This window comes from Miniopterus schreibersii, assembly GCF_964146895.1.
Source record: "Miniopterus schreibersii genome assembly, chromosome: 8".
Lineage (NCBI taxonomy): Eukaryota > Metazoa > Chordata > Mammalia > Chiroptera > Miniopteridae > Miniopterus > Miniopterus schreibersii.
The window spans coordinates 22,390,999-22,411,775 of record NC_138109.1 but is presented as its reverse complement, the minus strand read 5'-3'; the positions used below and the strand labels follow the sequence as shown (position 1 = coordinate 22,411,775).

The window sequence follows — 20,777 nt, the reverse complement described above, 5'->3', positions numbered from 1 at the left end:
TAAGACCGCAGTATAGTGAGTTTATCAAGTAGACACATAAATGCATTATACAGCTTTAGAAAGGCATAAAATGGAGTATAAGTAGTACACCTCAGAAAGGCCTTCCTTACAACCCAATTTAGGCATCTAGTTACTATCATTACCATTCTGTTTTCTTCAAACAGTTTTCAATCAAGCAAGACAGGCAAAGTTGTTTACTAGTTTGCCTGTCTTGCTTCACACGAATGAAACTACCACAAGAGCAGGAACCTTATTTGTCCACCTCAGTGATACAGTCCTAGAGCCCAGAACAGTACTTGGCAAATGGTAGGTGCACGATAAACATCAAATGAATAAGTAACTGCCATGAGCAAGGGAGCAAAAAGACAACTGCCGCTTAAATAGGCATTTGTCAAGTGAGAAAGGATTTAATTCCCAGCAGAGGAACAATAGGAGCACCATAAAAAATAATGGGCTGGTTGGTCCCGAGGACAGCTGGAAAGGGAGAATTTTAAATAATTCATGCAGGAGCAAACAAGTGCCTTTAAGAATAGGTGGAGCCCGGTCAGGCATGGCTCAGCGGTTGAGAATCGACCTAGGATCCAGGAGATCACAGTTTGATTCCAGGTCAGGGCACGTGCCTGGGTTGCGGGCTCGATCCCCAGTTGGGGGCGTGCAAGAGGCAGCCGATCAATGATGACTCTCTCATCACTGATGTTTCTCTCTCTCTCTCTCTCCCTCTCCTTTCCTCTCTCTGAAATCAAAAGATATATTAAAAAAAATAAAAATAGGTGGAGCCCAGCTGGTGTGGTTCAGTGGTTGAACATCGACCCCCCAGGAGGTCGCGGTTTGATTCCCAGTCAGGGCATATGCCCAGATTGTGGGCTCCATCCCCGGTAGGGAGCATGCAGGAGGCAGCCGATCAATGACAACTCTGTCACTGATGTTTGTCTCTCTCTCTCTCCCTCTGAAATCAATAAAAACATACCTTTTTAAAAAAATCAAAGAATAGGTGGATTTAAGAAAATCTATAGCAGCAGCAGCAGCTATAGAATTGAGCTGGATTGAGGAGCAAAAACAAGCCACACCAAAACAAAAAGGATCTTTGAAAGTGTGCCTATGGGAAGAGGGAAGGTGAGACTAGGAAGATTCTTCAAGGGCCATGCTCTTCAGACAGGCAAAGCCTGAGCCACATTTTATCATCCTTCCCAAGCAAAGTGCAGGCCTCCATTATCTGACTGGACCAAGAGGCTCTTTCCTGGTCAACCTGTCTCCAGTTTGGCATTTGACCTTCTGTCCTGTATTTACCCTGAATTTGTTTCCCCAAAACTCTTCAGATTCCCACAGATTAAGGGCCAAATTCCTAAATGTCAATGCCCTTCCTTATCTAGCCCCTACTACCACGCTTCAAGTTCTCTTCCCTGGATCTACCTAAGTCTTCTACTCTGGCTAAGCGAGAACGTTGTGCCTGCACACATGATTTCCCACCACTAGCGTTTGCTCGTTTCAAATCCCAGTTCCTACTTTGCCTGAGCCCTATTCCTTTTGAAACCTTACTCCAACTCTACCTCCCCAAACGAAGCCATCTCTTTTCCTTGGTCCACTACCTGTACCATTCATGCAACGCTTAGCAGCTTTTATCTTACCTGCTCATGGACCTTGCTAGAGTGCGCTCGCTTCTCAGGGGTCAAAATACAATTAACTAAATATTTATGTTACTTCCAAGTCAGGTACTGGGGACATAAGAAATAGACTAGGGTCACTTACATAACTTACTGGGCTTTTGAAACTCAAATACCTGTCTTCCACAATTAAAGAATTCAGAAGACGGCAGCGATGCTTGCCGGACGATTGAAAAACACTAAACGCCAATACTAACGTGTCTTTCCCAACTTTTCTCCCATTAACATGAAGGCAATATTGGGTACCAAGCTAGGTTAATAGCCTTCACCAACCAAAGCTCTGATAAGCAAGAAGTACATAGGAAATTTCATGTCTAGAAATTGAGCACCAGGAAATTTCGACCAACCTACTGCTAAAAAGCAGTTGCAATATAATTTTCTTAAAAGCATAAAAAGGTTAAGTAGGTAATGAGCAATTACTGAGCCAAAATCTAGACGAGAACCCAGAGACTAGAACTCAAAGCTGCTCTTTCCTTTAAGGCATTTACCAATCTGAAAAAAGCCTGAGCTGCACTTTCAGAAGCCTCATGGACCGAAGGGGACAAAACCCAAAACCCGAGGCCAGCTGAAGGTGGGAACTCCCACCATAGACACCTTAAGCCGGGATTCCAAAGTGTTCCACTTTCAAGATGCAGGTGAAACGAAAGTAAACAGTCTTCACATGGACTGGACACCTGGTTGAGTGCCATCTGGATGATCCAGGAACCTCCAGCCTTCAATCTGAATTAAGGAAGTTTGGAAATAGTCTCAGGCACAGGCAACAAAAAATCCTTTCTAGAGGTAGATGCCTTATCCTTGTGCTGTTTATTTCTACAAATAATTTTTCAAATCTATTGTCCAGCTCACAGATACCCTAGCATGAAGAGAGACAAGGCACTATAAACAACAATCAGTAAAAACAAGTGACTCATGAAGACTTCAGGTACTGAAATTTTAGACAAAATGATCATACCCTCCCTCCAATGAAGTGCTAAATATTTATTTGCAAGTGTGGATTGGGGTGGGTAGCTGGAGCTCTTTCCCTAGGTAAACACATTCCTTTCTTCCTGAAGGTGTCAAACCATATCCAAGGTCACTTAACTGCAGCTATAGAAGACTGTAGCACTCTCTGAAGCCATTTTCAAGGAAAGAATCACAACAGTAAAGAAATCACTGTTCTTGAGAACAGTATTTAACAGACTATCTTTAAGCCCATGTAAGTTCTGATAAACATGAAATTCTCATAACCCACTTTTGTATCTAAAATTTCAAAATTAAATATGCCAAAGATAAAATAACTAGTCATTCTAAGCCTTTCCCCTCACTAATAGTATACTCCCTGTCCCCATCCTTGAGAATCATTGCTCTGAAAAGTTCATTAGCTTTTCCTGTACCTCACTTTGGCAATCAGTGAGTTTTCACTTGTAAGTAGAGGGTTTCTTCACCATACCTCAGCCTCCCCTAGGAATAGTAAGTTAGGACCTGCCCACCAGTCCGTGATGCATGTTGTTCGCCTTGCCTGTGAGTTTTTCAAATGCATATCCATGCTACAGTAAAGGGGCTCAGAAACGTTTCTGTAAAGGGCCGAGGCATATTTTCAACTATGTGGCCCATACTGTCCCCGTTTCTGGAGTGTGAAAGTAGCCAGATGCAAATGAATATGTGTGGCGGTGCTCAAATAAAACTTTATTTACAAAAACAGGCCAGTTTGCTGGCCCTTGATTTAGTGAATAACAAAATACAGATTCACTGAAAGGCATCATTGAATTCATTTGTCATTCATCTTTTATTGTTCTCTTAGTCAAACACTTAAAAAGTACAAATTCTAGTAAGAGAATGTGGAATTTTGATGTTAACAAAGGGCTCTTCATACTGGAAAGTTGAGAATCACGGCTGCAGAAAGGAAGATTTTGGTCTTCAGAGCTGATGAAGACCACTGTAAAGAAACCTCCTATAACATATCCAAGTGCATATTCTATATCCCAAGCTGTGCTAAATACTTTCTTGACATGGATTAATTTAATCTTGCATTTTAAAACAAAATCCAACGATGCACGTACAATTAACTCGTTTTACAGATAAGAAAACTACGGCTCAGAAAGTTCAGTAATTTGGCAAGGTTCACATAGTAAAATAGTGGCAGAGCAGACTAACTCTAGGGCTACAAACACCAAAGGCCATTCCTTTAACTACAATATTAGCCCACTGATCATTCCTGGTGGGCAGAGAAGATTCACCATGTGTGGAACCTGGCCCAGATTCTCATATCCCCTGATGTTCTCCTGGGAAGCTCTTAACAATCATCATTGCCTCAGAACTTTGATCTCCCCTGGACTCCTCTAACCTAGACAAGGACACTTACTCCTTTCATTGTCCTTAAGCTTAAGACTTAAAGAGAATAACAAATACAATTAAACTAACTCATTAGATATGGCTGCTCTGAGACCACAGGTCCTGGCCCATTCTTATAGGTTTCTGTAGGTTTTCTTCTTTCCTGGGCCTTGACCTATCCTCATGGGACAAAGATACTTTCCTACCTGAAAATGCCCCTAAGTTCAAGTTCTATAACTCAAGGTCTAGAGAAAAACTCCTTTTGCTAGTCTAAGGCCTACCTTACAGGTCCCCATTTTCTGTCCTAGGATCTGTCTTTTCTCTGGATAAACACTAAACAAACAGGTCTAGTCCCTTTAGAGGAGATCCTAAAACCCAGCCATGTGGTCCCAAAAAGCAACCATATCATAATACAACAGCCTGTCATTTTCCTTATAGAAACTTACTCTACTTCCCAGCCAGACGCTATTTAGTAGAAATGGAGCCGACACTCGCAATCCTGAGAATATCACACTGATTCTGTAACAAGACTTCAGTGAGGCAGTGTTCCCTATTCCTGGTCCATCCTTTAGGACTTCTGATGGCCCCCACAGCTGCCCTTCCCTTGTTCTGGTGTGGCTATCCCACTGTAAGGCCACTCCCATTACTGCCACTGCTATGTTCCTCTTCCAGGAACAAGTGACTTACCCTGGAAAAAGAGGAGATGAAACAAATTGCCCTTCAAATATGAAGTAAAATAATTCTTTTAATTCTCAAAAGATCACTGTTGGGCTTTAAAAAAAAAAGTCTGTAATTCTTAAATGTAATGTTGAACTGGGGAAATGGTTATAGCAGCCTCGCATAAATTATTTTAATTAATAAACACCATCACAGTATTAAGAAGGCAAGGTAAACAAATAGCTTAAGTATTTTATTTGTTTGCAACTAAGCTTGTTAACACTATATAATGAAAATGTACAAAGAATAACGTTGCAGTTTTTGGTTAGATTTAAGTCAAAGACATTCATTAATAAGGAATCTTCCAATGTGAATATTCCACAAATTTCTCTAAGCCATTTGATCAGAACTGTCTCTGAATATTACCTTACTCTGGAAGGTATTGGCATACATTTTAATTACACTCAGATTTTCCAAAATAAGCTGTAATTAAAAAAACTATTCTATATTCAAACTAAAACAATTTTAATAGAACTTTCCTTTCCAGAAACAATAATAAATGAAACAAGGCATTTTGTAAAATGTGGTCCTGAACAAGTCACAGTAAAAAATAAATGTATACTTAACTTCCACCTCCTCAAAATAGAGGCTAACTTTCTGTTCCTCAGCCTTGGAAACAAGGTGAAGAACAGTCTGTAAGCAACTTTGGGCAGGGGGTTGCCAAAACAAAGCTCAAGCAGTTGAACATGGACACCTCTTAAAAGAATTTGGGAGAACCTGACCAAAGGATCCAAATCTATTTGTAATAACTGATACAAAGGTGAAGTGGCTCCTCCCAAGCAGCAGTACTGCCGGGGCCTGACCCAGCCCCGTGCTCACCTGTTCTAGGCTCCCAAGTAAACCCTGATGCTCCTGTTCCCGGGAAACTTTTTCTTTTTAGAGGTTCAGTGTCCAGGGAGATCTTTGTGTGAATGAGGTGAGCACAGACTCCACATGGGTATTTTAAGGCTTGGAGTCAAAGTATCTTTCCAACACGGCTAGGCAGAGTCCATGTGTCAAATGGCCTGTCTCCAGTTCGTTCTAATTCCTCACTGCGCATTTATAGACCTAGGACCACAGACCTTTGCTATGTCATCATAATCACATCTAATGTCCATCCTAACATATGATTCATATTCTGTGCCTGAAAACAGTCCCTGTATTTAACAATAATACCTACACATAAAACAACCCACTGTTAAAACTTATATGGTCACAAAACATTCGTGACCTTCTGTAGATCAAGCAAATGTTTTTAACCATAATTGTCGTGCATCAAATTCACAGCCAGAATCCCCAAGATCAAAAAAATTTGCACAATACAAATAATAACTTAAAATACACATACACACATATACACACACTCTCACACACACTTCTTACAGAACTGTGCTTGGGGAAACTCCATTTGTTGAGTGCCACTGAGGGCATATTTTGCTAAACTGCTGCTCCAGGTATTTTGTTGGGAAAATTTATCACAGTAGGGCACAGCTGTTTATTGGATGAGCAGAAAAGAAAGATATGCTTGTGGCAACCAGAAAGTTTTAAGGTCTTTCAAGTTGTATAAAATGGACCTGCAGAAACCTTTTAAGTGTTCTCAGGATGCAAAGTTGGAGCTGAAATGTGATATCAAACCAGTTGCAAAAAGTGCACAGCAGCCATCTCTTGAGGTCAAACCTGGTACCCAGATATGCAAGAAAGCTTCAGGACACATCTATAAATTAGGAATAAAAACAAAAATGTGTAAAAATACTAAAAAAGACAGCATTGTGCTTTTTAAATAACAATTAATGGTAAATGTGATAAATTGCATGAAGAATATGAGTCACCATTTAAAAGGTCCTAAATTCTCAAGAATTTAAGTAACCTGAGTCAGGTTCTGTAGATATATAGTTATTATAATTTATGTTTTGAGTAACTGGTAGTTGCAAGATGTTTAGAATTAAGAAATTCTCACCACACTCTTGACAAGTTAGCCTAAGAAATTAATCTTCATAAATTAACAAATTGGCACTGGCGTTAGACTACCTAGGTTTCAATCTTGGCTGAACCACTAGCTACATGAGCTTGGACAAATTAAATTCTCTAAGTGCTACCCTTACCTGTACAATGGGGCAAACAATAGTTCTTCTCTCACAGGGTTCTTGTGGATGAAATAAACTTCAAAGGATCAAAAGGGCTTAGCATGCTGCTGGCCATGTAAGTATTCTTTAAATGACAGCTATTATTTTACTTCATAAGGGCTTTTTGCTCTTGGGAGACAAGGTACTCAGTTTTAAAATTTCACTCTTGGAAGTTGGGAAATTCAAAGAAAACTTGGCAGTACTTACAGCTTGTGGGCCTTGTCCCGTATCGTCGCATAATCTGATCATGTGTGAATTTCACAAAAGATTCATATTGTTCTGTGAGGGGAAAGACAGTATATACTATCCCCGGAAACTCTCCTCCAATTTTTTAAGAATCAGTGTCAGGATCACATCTAGCTTCCCAGTTTAAATTATCCATTCTCAGGTCCTCCTTATAACAGTCACTCTGAGATCTGTTACTTCCTCTTAGATGCCAGAGCCAAATCCTGACTCCTGGATTTGATCAATGATCACCTGTAACATTTTCCTAATAATCTTGTCCCTGCTGTAACTCTATCCCCTACTAATGGCTTCCTAAGACATATAGATATGCTCACTACTACCCCAGCAAATTTTAGGATATCTTCTATAGGACATGAAGCTTGAAGCCCTTTGCTGCATTCTATCCTTGCTATAAAGTTCAACATACATATTGAGTGAAAAAGGTGGGATGGCTAGAAAGCTAAGAGAAAATTCCATACTACCTAATTGTAGACTATTTCACAGTAGTACCTTAGAGCCAGCTGGTCTGAACAGTTTTGGGGTGGTGGTAGGAAAGGAGAACGATATACTAGTTTCTTCTGATAATATATATTATTAGTATATTAAAGAAGCTCTACTATAAAGAAATCCATTTAATTTTGTTGCTAACCCAACAGTTCTCAATTTAAAGCAGACCTATTTACATTCTGAGGCATGTGGTATAGGTCACCAAATTAGGAAACAATACTGTCACAGGAAGAAGTTGGTGCCTAAACCCTCTCTCATCACAGCATCATCCTCTTTCACTTAACAGGTACTTTCTATTCCTGATTCAGGTCCCTTCCTTTCACCAAAGGCTCTAACTTGTTGCCACCATGAATTACTCCCTTTGTTCTTGCCTAAGCTGTGCTTTCCAAACTTTAATGTACCTACAAATCACAGGAATGCTTCACTTCCCACACCCACTAAGTGACTCCCACCAGGAAGTCTGATTATGTTGACTATACTCCACACCTCCCAGTCACCTACTGATGATTAGCACTATCCCAACCACCTGTTTACAGGTCAGCTAGCCCAAACAGCCTACTCAATGCCTTTGCTCACATGAAAAATTATCAGAAGAAAAGCCTGGTTTATCTTGTTTCAGAAATATAAATGAAAAGTCCTTCCATATAATATATAAATGAAATAATCACCAAAGGGAATAATTTAATACTCACAATTCATTAAGCTTTCTTGCATGATGTCCTACTCCTAAATTATTATTTACTTAACTGGGGTTAATCCTTACTGAACCTTATTAACAATGGCATAGTCACTACCATCAGCCTACCTGCTAGTTTGGTATTGAGGATTTGCTCATACTCCTCCCGAATTTTATCTTCATAGTCTTTTAAGAGACGCTCACATATTATTCCAACTTGTCGGAGAGTAAAGGTGGGCTGGTCCTTCTTCATCCAGGAGGAACCTGGACAAAAGACAAATCTAGTTTACATAATAAATTCTAGTTCTAAGGTTCAGAATTAATAACTTCATGCAAACAGACTTAGGTATAAAAATTGTTCATAAAAATGATATTTTTCACTAATTTACATGGAACATTTCCGCAAAATTCTCTGAGTTTCTGAAATTTGTTTTTACAAAGCAAGGACAAAGATAAATTGAGAAGGAGGAGGAACAACATGTATTAAGGTATGCTAGCTCATCAGCATACAAAAAAAGTTCTGATGCCATAACAATCAGAGCCCATACTCAATGCTCATTTGGTCAAGAACAAAAAGTTTAAAGCTGATATAAAGCCTCCAGTCTGGGTTAGGAAAAGTAGATTCACTGCATGAGAGCTACCCAGATCCTTGGAGATCACCTAGACCTATGTTTAACCAAGGCGGTGCATCATAATTATCTGTGGAATTAACAAAGAATATATATATACATTCTGATTTAATTCTGGGGTAGGGCTTCGGCACCTTTTAAGTTCCACAGGTGATTCTGATAAGAAAAGTTTGACACTTAGGAAACCAAGCGACTTGCTCAATGTAAAAAATAGTTAGCAAAGTCATTGAAGTATGAATGAAGGAGACAATTAGTCACTACACATCTCATCCTTGATTCCTTTTGAATCAAGAGTGAAAGGTTTGTAAGATAGTAGTTAGGAACCAAAACATCCTCTGAAAAGCCAGAAAACATGGAAACTGACTTCCTGATCATGATTTTTAAAAAGCAGCTCCATTGGGAGCCCAGTTCTGAGTTGTTTTTCAAAGCTTAGCCTGGAATTTGTTTCTCTGGCCCTCTTAGTCTATAAAACTATTCAACAGACTGAAACAAATCATTTTTTGCTTAACATCTAGCCAGTTATGATTTGTATTTGTTTCTCTGCCTATAACATATTCTATTACTTCAAAATTATATTACTAAAATCTTGAGAGTAAGTTGAGACTTGTTAGCTATAACCATTGAAAGGCTATCTCTTATGTATGTACAAGAGCAATTAGAAAAGGTGTTGTTTCAGAGCCAAAACCTTTGGGTTATAAGAAAAGGATTTTTTAAAAAATTATTTGAGGTGAAACTGACATAAACTGAACAATTCAGTGGCATTTAGTATAGTCACAATGTTGTACAACCACCACTTCTATCTAGTTACAAAACACTTCTACTACTCCAAAGTAACACCTCAACCATTAAGCAGTGCCCCCATCCCATCTCTCCTGGGCAACACCAATTTGTTCTGAGATAATTTTTTTTTAACAAGGAGATAATTTTTAATCAAGGTATTTTTAATCCTTAGAACTATTAAGAAGTAGAATACTTTGTGAGGAAATAAACTACTGTTAAAGGAGAGAGAGTTCACCACCTATGGAGATGTTCAAGAGCTGGCCTGTTGACTGCAGGGATATGGCAGGCAAGACTGGTGGCGGAACTATGTGACCTGAAAGATTCACTCCAACCCTGAGATTCTATTTGAACACATCCTCTCTAACCACCTGTCAATGTTATAGAGCAATGCTGTCACACAACTTTCTGCAATGACAGAAATGTCCTATAGTTGTGCTAATACAACAACTACATGTGGCTACTAAGCACTTTAAATGTGCTACTGCGCGTGAGAAACTAAATGTTAAAACTTCATTAAATTTTTATTAATTTAAAATTAAACAGCAACATGTGGCTAGTGACTATGGTATTAGACAATGCAGTTATAGAGGGTACTGTTGCATTGGCTGGATGGAAGCCCAATCAAATCAACCTAAGGTCTTTTCCAACTTCATGACTCCATGGTTTTAAAAGTATTTATAAGTAGTAATACAATGCATACACTTTACCAATTTTATTACTTTAGACGAAATCAATTCTAAATTAGGAAACCATCATTTTAAGTACCATTTACAAATTCTTAAATGGACTGTGCAATTAAAGCATACTTACCTGGAGAACTAGGTGCTGTGAGTGCTGAACAGTGAGGCTGACTTTCTGAAGTACAAGCTTCATTCTGATTAAGAACAACTTCTAAATGTCTCCACCTCTGGTAACGACTATATTCTTGTTTTATGTTCTGAAAAATTTGCTCTAAATTAAAAAAAAAAATACACATTTAAGCATTCATCTTGAGTCATTTCTTCAAACTTCTTGTCCTTCCCCCATGTTACAAATATTAACAAGAAAAATATTTATACTGAATAAAGCACTCCTCCTATAACCCCCAAAGTGTGATCTCTTACTGTCACTATTTCAACGATATGTAGAATAGCAGTTATTTTGGCATAAGCCACTCAGACAATTCCCTTTGCTTGTTTCCTGTGACAAGGAAGACCAGATTTGCTGTTTGCTGTAGAATTAACTGTAACTTAAAGAAAAAAAACAAATCCTTCACCTAATAGGGGACTAATTTTTATCTCCTTTAAGTTGCACAATTTCACAAACTAGGGCACTAGGGGTGAGTTTCTTACCACCCAAAGCCTTCTAACATGAAACTCTTGTCCTGTTTGGGACTCAAGATCTTTAGGGAAGAGGAAAGCAGACACCATTATGTTCATAGCCAGAGAGAGACCTGAAAGTTATTGCTTGGAATTCATGAACAGGACTTAGAAGATATTTTTTTAATTCTATATTTTGTGGGATTCAGATTACTATTCTGACTCAACATAATCAAAAACCAAATTTAACACTATTAAAAGGAGTCCAGGACACACAAATCACTAACCACCTTGAAGTGCACTCCTAGAGACAACATAGAATCTGGAAGGATGCGGTTTTCAAGTTTTTTTGTTTTTGTGGTAGAATATTCACTTTCCAGATAGTAAAGCCTCCTAAAAACCAGAAAATTATATCACTCACCCCAACTCACATTATTCTAATGTACACTTTGCTCTAAGCTGTATTTTTTTAAATGGGGAGGGGGATGTGTTAACAATGCAATTTGCTTCTTCCTAGCTGTGACTATGACCTTGGGAAGTCATTCAAGATCTTTAGCTTAGCCCGGCTGGTGTGGCTTAGCAGTTGAGCATCCACCTATGACCCAGATCATTGAGGTTCCATTCCAGGTCAGGGCACATGCCCGGGTTTCGGGCTCGATCCTCAGCAGGGGGCGTGCAGGAGGGAGGCAGCCAATCAATGACTTTCTCATCATTGATTCTATCTCTCTCCCCCTCTCCCTTCCTCTCTCTGAAATCAATAAAAATACATTAAAAAAAAATCTTTAGCCTAGTTCAATATAAATGTTAAATGCCTGCCCAATGAAGTTGTGAGAATCAAAAATCAAAGATATTAATAATGCCCAGGAACTGACATGAATTCAAAGTAGCTTCATACATAGCTAAATTCCATAACACTCAGCCTAAACACTGAAACAATGCAGTATTTGGCAAAGCTTTCCTTTAAGAATGCTATGAAGTTCACATTTTAGATCCCTGAATTTATGAAATCTTTGCTTCATCTTTAAAGTATATTCTCCAAGCACACATGTGCCAGATTCAATACAAGGTTATAAGCAATTGCAAAAACTTGAAACAAGAAAGAACAATTATTAGGACAATGCTTATGAGAATAGAAGGTCTTTGATAAACCTCTGACTGCCTCCTGCATGGCCAAGTGAACAAATGGAAAGGTACAATTTTGAGGCTGGTAGAAGGACTAGCAAATCAAAGAATCTACAGATGGTACATACAGGACAAAAATAAGGAAGCAGATGTGATTTTCTTCCCAAGGCGGCCACATATGAGAGGCAAGGCATCAAAAAAAAAAAAAAGGCTAATTTCTGCCCCAGCCTGTGTGGCTCAGTTGGTTGAGCATTGTCAATGCACTGAGAGGTCAACGGTTCAATTCTGGGTCAGGGCACATGCCCGGGTTGCAGACTGGATCCCCAGTACGGGGTGTGCAGGAGGCAGCCTATCCATGTTTCTCTTTCTTCCCCTCTCCCTTCCTCTCTCAAAATCGATAAAAACCTATTACAAAAAATGCAAGTTTCTTTTTAACAATGGATAATTTTAAGCTTTGTCTCCCATTATTTGAGGTTGTGCTTCTAGGTTATAGCAGACTAAGTCCATTATTTTTCCAGTTTCATCTCCCACTACAACTCAGTTGCATTAAACTATCTTTTCCTTAATTTGTGGGTTTTCTGACCTTTGCTCAAGCAATTTTGCTTCACTTGAAATGGAGCTGTCTCTCTCCTTCCAACATTTCAGACCCAGCTAAAATGTTACCTCATTCTGGAAATTATTCCAGAATCCCCACGTCATGATCAATTAATTGCTTTGCAACTAGACTCACTCCATGTTTACAAATATCTCCCTGAGGTCAGCAACCCCCCTCCATAACTGGTATCCATCCATCTTACTCATTTAAGCAATGAAAGGTTTAATTTTATAGGCCTTCACCACAAAATGTGTTAAGACACATCTTTTTCTAAAATGAAGCAAAAACATAGTTTCAGATCATTTCTGAGATAACAACCCTTGAAATAACTAGGATGTTACAGAGTGAAGTTACTGATTTTTACATTAATTTTTCTATTAGTTGGCTTTATTCTTTCTACTTGTATAGCAACTAATATTTCCTCCCCCATTCTTCCTTTAAAAAACAAACAAACAACTTTACTGATTTCAGAGAGAAGAAGGGAAAAGGAGAGAGAAACATCAACGATGAGAGTCACTGATCAGCTGCCTCCTGCACGCCCCCTACTGGCGATCAAGCCCGCAATGCCCTGACCCAAACCAAACTGCGATCTTACAGATCATGGGTCCATGCTCAACTGCTGAACCACGCCAGCCGGGCCATTCTTCCTTTTTAGTCCAGAGGACACCTTTCACATAAACCAAAGCATTCAATAATGAATCAGTCATACTTTGTTTTGTCCATAACAGAACCATATTCCAATAAGCATTAAAAAACATAACTGATCAATCTTTGCGAATGAATATTTTAAACAAAATATTTTAACATAAGATATGACCAAGAAGCTAGTTTGCATGATCTATATGCAAAGATTAAATTTTCAGATTAAAAAAATAGTGACCCCCCCCCCCATTATAGCATTCTGCCATATTTAGGCTTCCAAATACATTCAGCAATCACTTATTATGCATTTGCTGTAATGTGAACTACAATAAAATTAGTCTAGAGAGTAGTATTGGAAGAAATAAGACATTTACATAATATCCATTAAGATAGATAGGGCAAGTATTCTATTTTGTTGAAAAGAGATCCAGAAAGATTATGTGACTATCCTTGGGTAGCTGTAGGAGCAGTGGAAGGAAAAAAAATCACTTCAAATGGGCATCTACACACTCTGCTTCTGAAGGGCTCTTTACAAAGAACTTTTGCAAATATTCTCATTCAGTGCAATATTAAGTGGTCTGGGAATTTAAAGTCAACAGAGTTCCTCATGGGGCAGAGTTAGTCAGGTAATGGATGGGAGACTTAAGGAAATGAATGTATTTGGGTCAGCAAATATAAAGGGGAAATACCATAATGGAAGGCAAGAATACAGACACAGCCAAGCGGGTCTGGAGGAAAGAACAAAGGCATAGTTTGGTAAAAAATGTATAAAAGACCGATTAGGTAAGATATGGTTACAGTTGATAAATCCTTTGAATGCCAGAATGAAGAGGAGGTGAACATAGGAGAGCCTGGCTGGAAACTGCAGGAACCTTGGTGGGAGAGGATGAGGGCCTGAAATCTGCATTGTGGAATTGCAAAGGAGGAAATAAAGCCTAAAGATACTGGTAACTGAAAAGGGGTAAAGAAAGAATGATTTTATGGCAATTCCAAGGTTTTGCTTATGCTCGAAAAACAGAAAAACACACACAAAGAAATTACTTGCCAAAGTCCAGTTTTGAGACTCCCCTCATTTCCGGGAGCCCTTATAAAACTGCTAAATATTAATTCCCATGCATTTTCCCCTCAACTCCCACACAATGGTTAGTTTTTTTATTTTTTTACTTTATCGTCACATCAGCTTTCCCTTTACTTGGCCAATGCCCTTATTAAAGGCGAGTCTCTCTGCTACGGATAGCTGAATTCCTGCTTCTGGAACCTCTGTATGTTTAAGGACTTTCAAATTCTAGTTAACGACCTACCGATTTCAAGCCATATATGGTACAAGACAATAGCCATACGGTGAAAAAAAACACAAACCATGACCAGTCCCTTAGAATTAGTCAGGTTGAAATTGGATTCCGTAACTTCTGCGGTGGCCTCTGGTCCCTCAAGACTTCTGGAAATCAGGTCTCCCTACAAGCTACAGTCCAGTGCGGAACAGCACACACTCAGCCCCCTTCCCAGTAACCAGCCTCCAACCCCCACCCTCAAGGCCGGGTTCGTGAGTAGAATCCAATTTTCCATGGCCCACTGGATCTACAGGGCGACTCAGTGCAGGCCCAGGCAGCGGAGGCAGGAGGGGCCGGGAGGACAGGGAGGGCCCCGAGCGGCCAGGGAGATTCCCGTCTTCCTCTGGCTGCCCACCCCTCTTGGCTCTCCAGCTCCATGAAAACCGAAAACCGACACTGTGGCCCCACTACCCCTCCCGGATGTTTCCCATCCCCGGAAGCGACCAGGCCCAGCGGCACCCCAGTTCCCTTTTCACGGGGCAAAGAAGGGGTCGGTGGATAAATCAGCCTAGTGTCCATAACCCTTCCCCCCACCCCCACCCCCAAGTACCAGGGCCTGGCTTCCTGCCAAGCCCGCAGCGTAGCTTACCGGGAGTTGGAAGGCGCCGCTCGCTGCCGGGCGGGACGGGCTGCTGAAGAGTCGGCGGCGGGGTCTGCATCTGAAGCGGCGGCGGCTCGGCGTCCGGTGGCCGGAGGCCCGGAGTGGGGCCGGGCAGAGGGGCGCAGCGCCGCCGCTTCGGGGAGCCCGGGCTCAGCAGCGCCGCCTCGAACTCCATGGGCCGCTTCAATGTCGCCCCGCAAGCCATGCCGCTGACGGGCCAGGGAGCAGGAGCGGACGCGGGAGTGACTGCGGCCCAACCTCCGCCTGCTCCGCGGAGCACCCGAGCCAAGCCGGCTCCAATGGCGCCTCCAGCACCCGGCAGCGGCGCTGGTCCCGCCTCCTGTGACGTCACGGGCCTGGCCACCGCCGGGCGGGGGGGGAAGCCGGAAGAGGGCCGCTCCGGGAGGCCCGTCGGCCAAGGGCGGCCCGCGGCGCCCCCTGCTGAGGAAATGGGCCGGCCTGGGCGGAGAACTCGGTCTCCAAGCAACCTAGGGAAGGCCCCCGCCTCTGTCCCTCCCAGGGTTCTATCACCCTCCCTAACCCCCGGCCCACCCACCCCACCCCCACCCCCACCCCCACCCCCGCTCTCTCCCTCGCCATCGCTCCTGGGTGGCCCCTTAGGTTTTCGCACCTGCGCGGCACGGGCGTGGGGGAGGGGAGAGCTCCGAGGGGCTTTTTGAGAGGGCGCCGGGGGCCGGTGTGTCTGGGGTCCCCTACCTCCTTCTCTTTAGTCCTAGTCCCCGTGATAAAAGGAGACGGTGGTTCTTAAAGGTCCTCAAGGGCATTCCCCAGGAAGGGCATAATCCGACATCTGAGGGTGGACTTTAGGAAGTCCACCAATCCCATGAAACTGTGCAAAATTGTGTGTGTGTGTGTGTGTGTGTTTTAGGGTAGTCGACCCATACCTTCAGCTCATCCGAGAGGTCTGTTACTAAAAAAAGCTAAAAACAAACAGAAAACAAACACTGGTTTAAACCATTTAAGAATGGCGTCGGCGTGAACTTCAGCTGATCGCTGTGTGACATGACAGCTAAGGTGTTTCCTCGGGCCTATCTGAATGCTTTACCGCAGGGCCAGCTGTAAAGTGCTTTTGATACTCTAGAAAAATAAATCGATAACAGGAGGGTTCTACTTTGAGAACCCAAATGTGCTTGCATATTACCAGGGAGCAGGTCCACGGGATCTGTGATACAAAAAAGGTTAAAACCTTTCTATAACTACTCATATACGCTAAATAATGAGGATGACTCCAGGAATGTGTCTCCTTCGACATATCTCTAGAATTTTCCAGAACAATCTAAATTTCAGATACTCTAATAGGTGATATGCATGACCAATATACCCCAATATTTGAGTTGGAGAATATGAGCTACTACCTCAGTCCATTCTTTGTCCCTGTCTATTGCTTTTCTCTGGGTCCTCCCCAGTTTCTCCAAATTTTATCAAGATCCAAACATAAGTCAACTTCTTTTTTGCATTTATGTTCATCAAAGAGCAGAAATAATTCTAAAATGACTGTGCATATCAGGTGTTAAATTTATCCTATCTCCTTTCCACAGGGACATAAAGAAGGGTTACGATAGGCTAGAAAACTAGAAATGGAGCATTAAGGCCAAAGAAAAAGATCATCGTTATCTTGATAATTAAACATGCCTGTGACTGAATTTGAAATTTAGTCCTGAGCTTCCTGGCTGCAGGGTAAAAATGAAAGCACAGTTCATGGTGAATAGATCTTGTCACCTGAAAGGAATAAGTTTATCAGAGGAGACAGACCATAGATTTTTTTCCCCCCATAGCACTAACTTCTAAAGGTCGTTTCTCATGTGACTTAGGAACCAATGAATGACGTAATAAAGCAATCAAGAATATTTGAAAAAGCCCCAACCAGTTTGGCTCACTGGTTAGAGCGGTGGCCGAAGACTGAAGGGTCTTGGGTTTGATTCTGGTAATTGTTTGCAGGCTCCATCCCCGCCCCAGGAGAGTGCGGGAGGCAACCAATGGACATGTCTCTCTCACATCTATCTCTCCCTCTCTCTCTCTCCATTCCACTCTCTCTGCAGAGCAATGGAAAAATATCCTCTGGTGAGGATTAAAAAAAAGATTTGAACAACAAATGCAAAAGCAAGATTCATGTGGATATTTCTTGTTATGTTTAATAAGAGCTAAGGACATAAAAAGCAACCTAGTGATGGTTATTTTTTAAAGGGACTTGTCTAATGTGGTCTAAGGAAATTGCTTTCTTGTAGTCTAAACTGTTCAAAGTTAGAGCTTAGAAGGTTTTAAAAGTATATCCCTTGGGTCATCATTCTAAATAGCAGTTCTAGCTAAGGTTTTGCTAAGTGCTTTGATAGTCATGCTCTTCTCTGTGATCCTTTAAAAGTCTGAGCATGCCCTGTAATATTAGTGTTTTAAAACAGGAAGTTATAATTTCTTTACAAATCTGACTGTTCTTCAAAACTAGAAATTCTTTGAAAATAATAACCAGGCCTCATTCATTTGTGTTTCTCCATCCTGCACACAGTGTTTGAGTGCAGTAGCGGTAGGCACAGAATAAATATTGGTCAAACGAATAAATGGTAATTATTTCAAGGTTGTTCTCTCTGTCCCTGAAAGCTGATAGTCCACATTGCTGAATGAGAGTGGATTCAGATGATTCAGAAACCGAACAAGTAGGTGGTATATCCTATTATAAGTTGCAGTTAACAGCAGCCCAAACAGAGAGATGCCCTTGAGGGAAGCAGATGGGCTGCTGTTGATGGCCACTCACTGTGGTGTCTCCTTATGAAGTCATACAGCCCAGATCTGCTTTTCTTTGTATATCCAGACACTTGACCAGTCATATACATGCATACACATACACACATTACTAAGTACCTTTCATATGCCAGGCACTGTCCTATCATGGTTGAGGATACTATGGTATGAAAAGAGGCAAAGTACTTGCCCTCATGAGGCTTCCGGTCTGTTAGAGATGACAGACATTTATCAAATAATCACAACAACAAATATACAACTACAAACTATGACAAATACTCTGAAGGGGAAAAAACAACAACAAGGTATCACAGCGGATGTCTTACCCTGACTTAGAGAGCAGTGAGGACTTCCCTGAAGAAGTCACATTTGAGCTAGGAGCTAGCTAAGCAAAGGGGGGGTGAGAACATCCTAAGCGGGGGGATAGCATACCCAAAGCCCAGTGACAGAAGAGACCACAATGTGTCTGAAGAATCGAAAGAAGTCTAACGAGCATGAATGCAGGCAGCAGAGAGAAAAAGTGATGAGCAAGGCAGGAGCCTGGTGGGTTAATACCTAGTAGGCTGCCAAGAGCAGTGGGAAGCCACTTCAGGAGTTAAGGTGGGGACGAGAGTTTCAATACGATCAGATTTACATTTGAAAAGATTCCTGGCTGCTGTATAGGGAACTGGTTGGAGCAGAGCAGGGGTGGATGGAGATCAGTAAAGAGGTTATTGTAGCTGTCCACGTGCATGCCTCGTAGTATGAGTTTTATATAACAAGGAACCTCCCACCTCGAGCACACACAGACTCTTGCAATCACCACCTGTGGGTGTTTGTATGCAGCTCACCCTGTAGCTCGGCAATAGGTCTGAGGCTCTGTCTATTTATGGTGCCAGTAGTTGTCTGACCCAGAGACGCTGACGCCTACAGATGGGGCTGGGAATGAGAGGAAAGGATACCATCTTCCAAAATCTTCCGGGATTCTTTGCCCAAAGTTTCCAAAGGAGTTGTCTACATTTGCTATCTCCTTTTGCCTGCCTCCCACCCACCACCTATCAACCCACACCCATCTGATTTCTGCCCTTCCCGTTCCACTAAAACAGGTAAAGTCACCAATGATCTCCAAGCTCGGGAGGGAAGGAGACTGACAAGAGCAAAGTTTAGAAGATGAAATAGCAGATGTTGGTGAGGCTTTTATGTATGGAGGTGAGAGACATGAAAGACTCAATTACGACTCCTAGGCTTCTGGCTTTCTCAAAGCCACTTTCTCTTTTTTTCTTTCTTTCTGATTTTTGTTTTGTTAATCCTCACCTGAGGATATTTTTTCCATTGCTTTTCAGAGAAGGGAGGGAGAGAGGGGGAGAGAGAGAGAGAGGGGGAGAGAGAGAGAGGGAAGGGGAGAGAGAGACGTGGATATGAGAGAGACACATCAATCGACTGGTTGCCTCCTGCACGTGCCCCAACCTGGAACCCAGGTCGAACTGCGACCCTTCAGTGCACAGGCTGACGCTCCAACCACTGAGCAACACTGGCCAGGGCGGAAAGCTTTTTTAAAAGGATAATAAAACAGGTAAAAGGCTCACTAAGAAAAAGACAAAATATGTAAGATTAGGAATGAGAAAGAAGACAATCATAGATAGAGAAGAGATAAGAATTATAAGAGAATACTACTTGTAACTTGCTGGCAACACATTTGAAAAGTTAGCGGAAATGGGTAATTTTCAGTTAGATTATAAATTACACAAATTAACTAAAAAAGAAAAGGAAAACTGTAATATAGAAAAACCCCCACAAAAAACAAAAACCACCCCTATAATATAAAAGAGATTTGAAAGGTGATTAGAGATCTACCATTTACTAAAAGGATCAGAGCCTGATGGCTTTCCCACTAAGTTCCAGATAACCTTTAAAGAGCACACAAATCCACTGTTATTTGATCTGCTAGTTCAACCAAAATTTGGAAAGCTCTTTAATGCATTTTATAAAGCTGACATAATTTTAAAAGCTATCTTTGATAAAGATAGTTACAAAAAGAACTATGGTACATCTTTACTAAGGAGAAGAGGCAAAAATTCTGAAAAAAGTATTAGCAAATGGAATTCAGCATACAGAAGTAACATACTGTGACCAAATTGGGTATTTTCAAACATAGGAGGGTGATTCGATTCTTAGGAAATATACCAATATAATTCATAAACTCTATGAATCAAAAAAGAAAAGCCTTAAGATCCTTAAGATCAATCATATCAGTAGATGCTAAAAATAAAAATCTTAGAAGAAAATATATTTGGGGATCTAATGTACAACATGATGATTTTTGTTAATGATATTGTATTATAAATTGAAATTTGCTAAGAGTATATCTCAAGTGTTCTTAACACACACATACACAAAGGTAACTATGTGAAGTAATGAATGTGTTAATTAACTTGATTGTGGTAATTATTTCACAATGTGTACATATATTAAATCATGCATGCCTTAAAAACCATGTACAAACTAAATAAATACAATTTTTATTTATCAGTCATACCTCAATACAGCTGAGAAGCAAAAAGAAGACACTTCTACCTTTTACCTTGCAAAGTATCTGTGTAAACCTCAGATGAGCAAAACATTTTGATACAATTTGAATATATTTACATAATTTAAAGAGAACAACATTTAAAAATAAAAGCATCTACTTTCTTTTGTATATGTTTTTAAAAAAGAAAGAAAAGAAAGAAAATATAGAAGACCAGATGTACAACCTAAGTATAAGGCAGACCAAGGCAGCAAACTCAGAAAAGAAAGAAGTGCTTGACTTAATGAAACCATTTAAAGAAATTTAAAATCGGAGGGTGGG

General features: G+C 40.8%; 1 protein-coding gene across 1 annotated transcript; it reads right to left on the bottom strand.

Annotated features, from left to right (window-relative positions):
• Nucleotides 1–4,846: 4,846 nt before the first annotated feature.
• Nucleotides 4,847–15,552, bottom strand: AKIRIN1 (akirin 1). Its single transcript, XM_081143908.1, has 5 exons — nucleotides 15,185–15,552; nucleotides 10,418–10,558; nucleotides 8,328–8,462; nucleotides 6,998–7,069; nucleotides 4,847–6,381 (listed from the first exon to the last, which is right to left on the bottom strand). The coding sequence occupies exons 1-5, from the start codon at nucleotides 15,399–15,401 to the stop codon at nucleotides 6,371–6,373; spliced, it is 576 nt and encodes a 191-aa protein (XP_081000034.1). The 5' UTR covers nucleotides 15,402–15,552; the 3' UTR covers nucleotides 4,847–6,370.
• Nucleotides 15,553–20,777: the final 5,225 nt, after the last annotated feature.

Bases quoted from the DNA above. Each gene is read 5' to 3' on its own strand.
- AKIRIN1 (XM_081143908.1), bottom strand. From the start codon at position 15,401: ATGGCTTGCGGGGCGACATTGAAGCGGCCCATGGAGTTCGAGGCGGCG. The intron at 10,559-15,184 runs GTAAGCTACGCT...TTTTTAATTTAG, and splicing joins GCGGCGCCTTCCAACTCCCG to AGCAAATTTTTCAGAACATA. The intron at 8,463-10,417 runs GTAAGTATGCTT...TCTTTTGTCCAG, and splicing joins CACAGCACCTAGTTCTCCAG to GTTCCTCCTGGATGAAGAAG.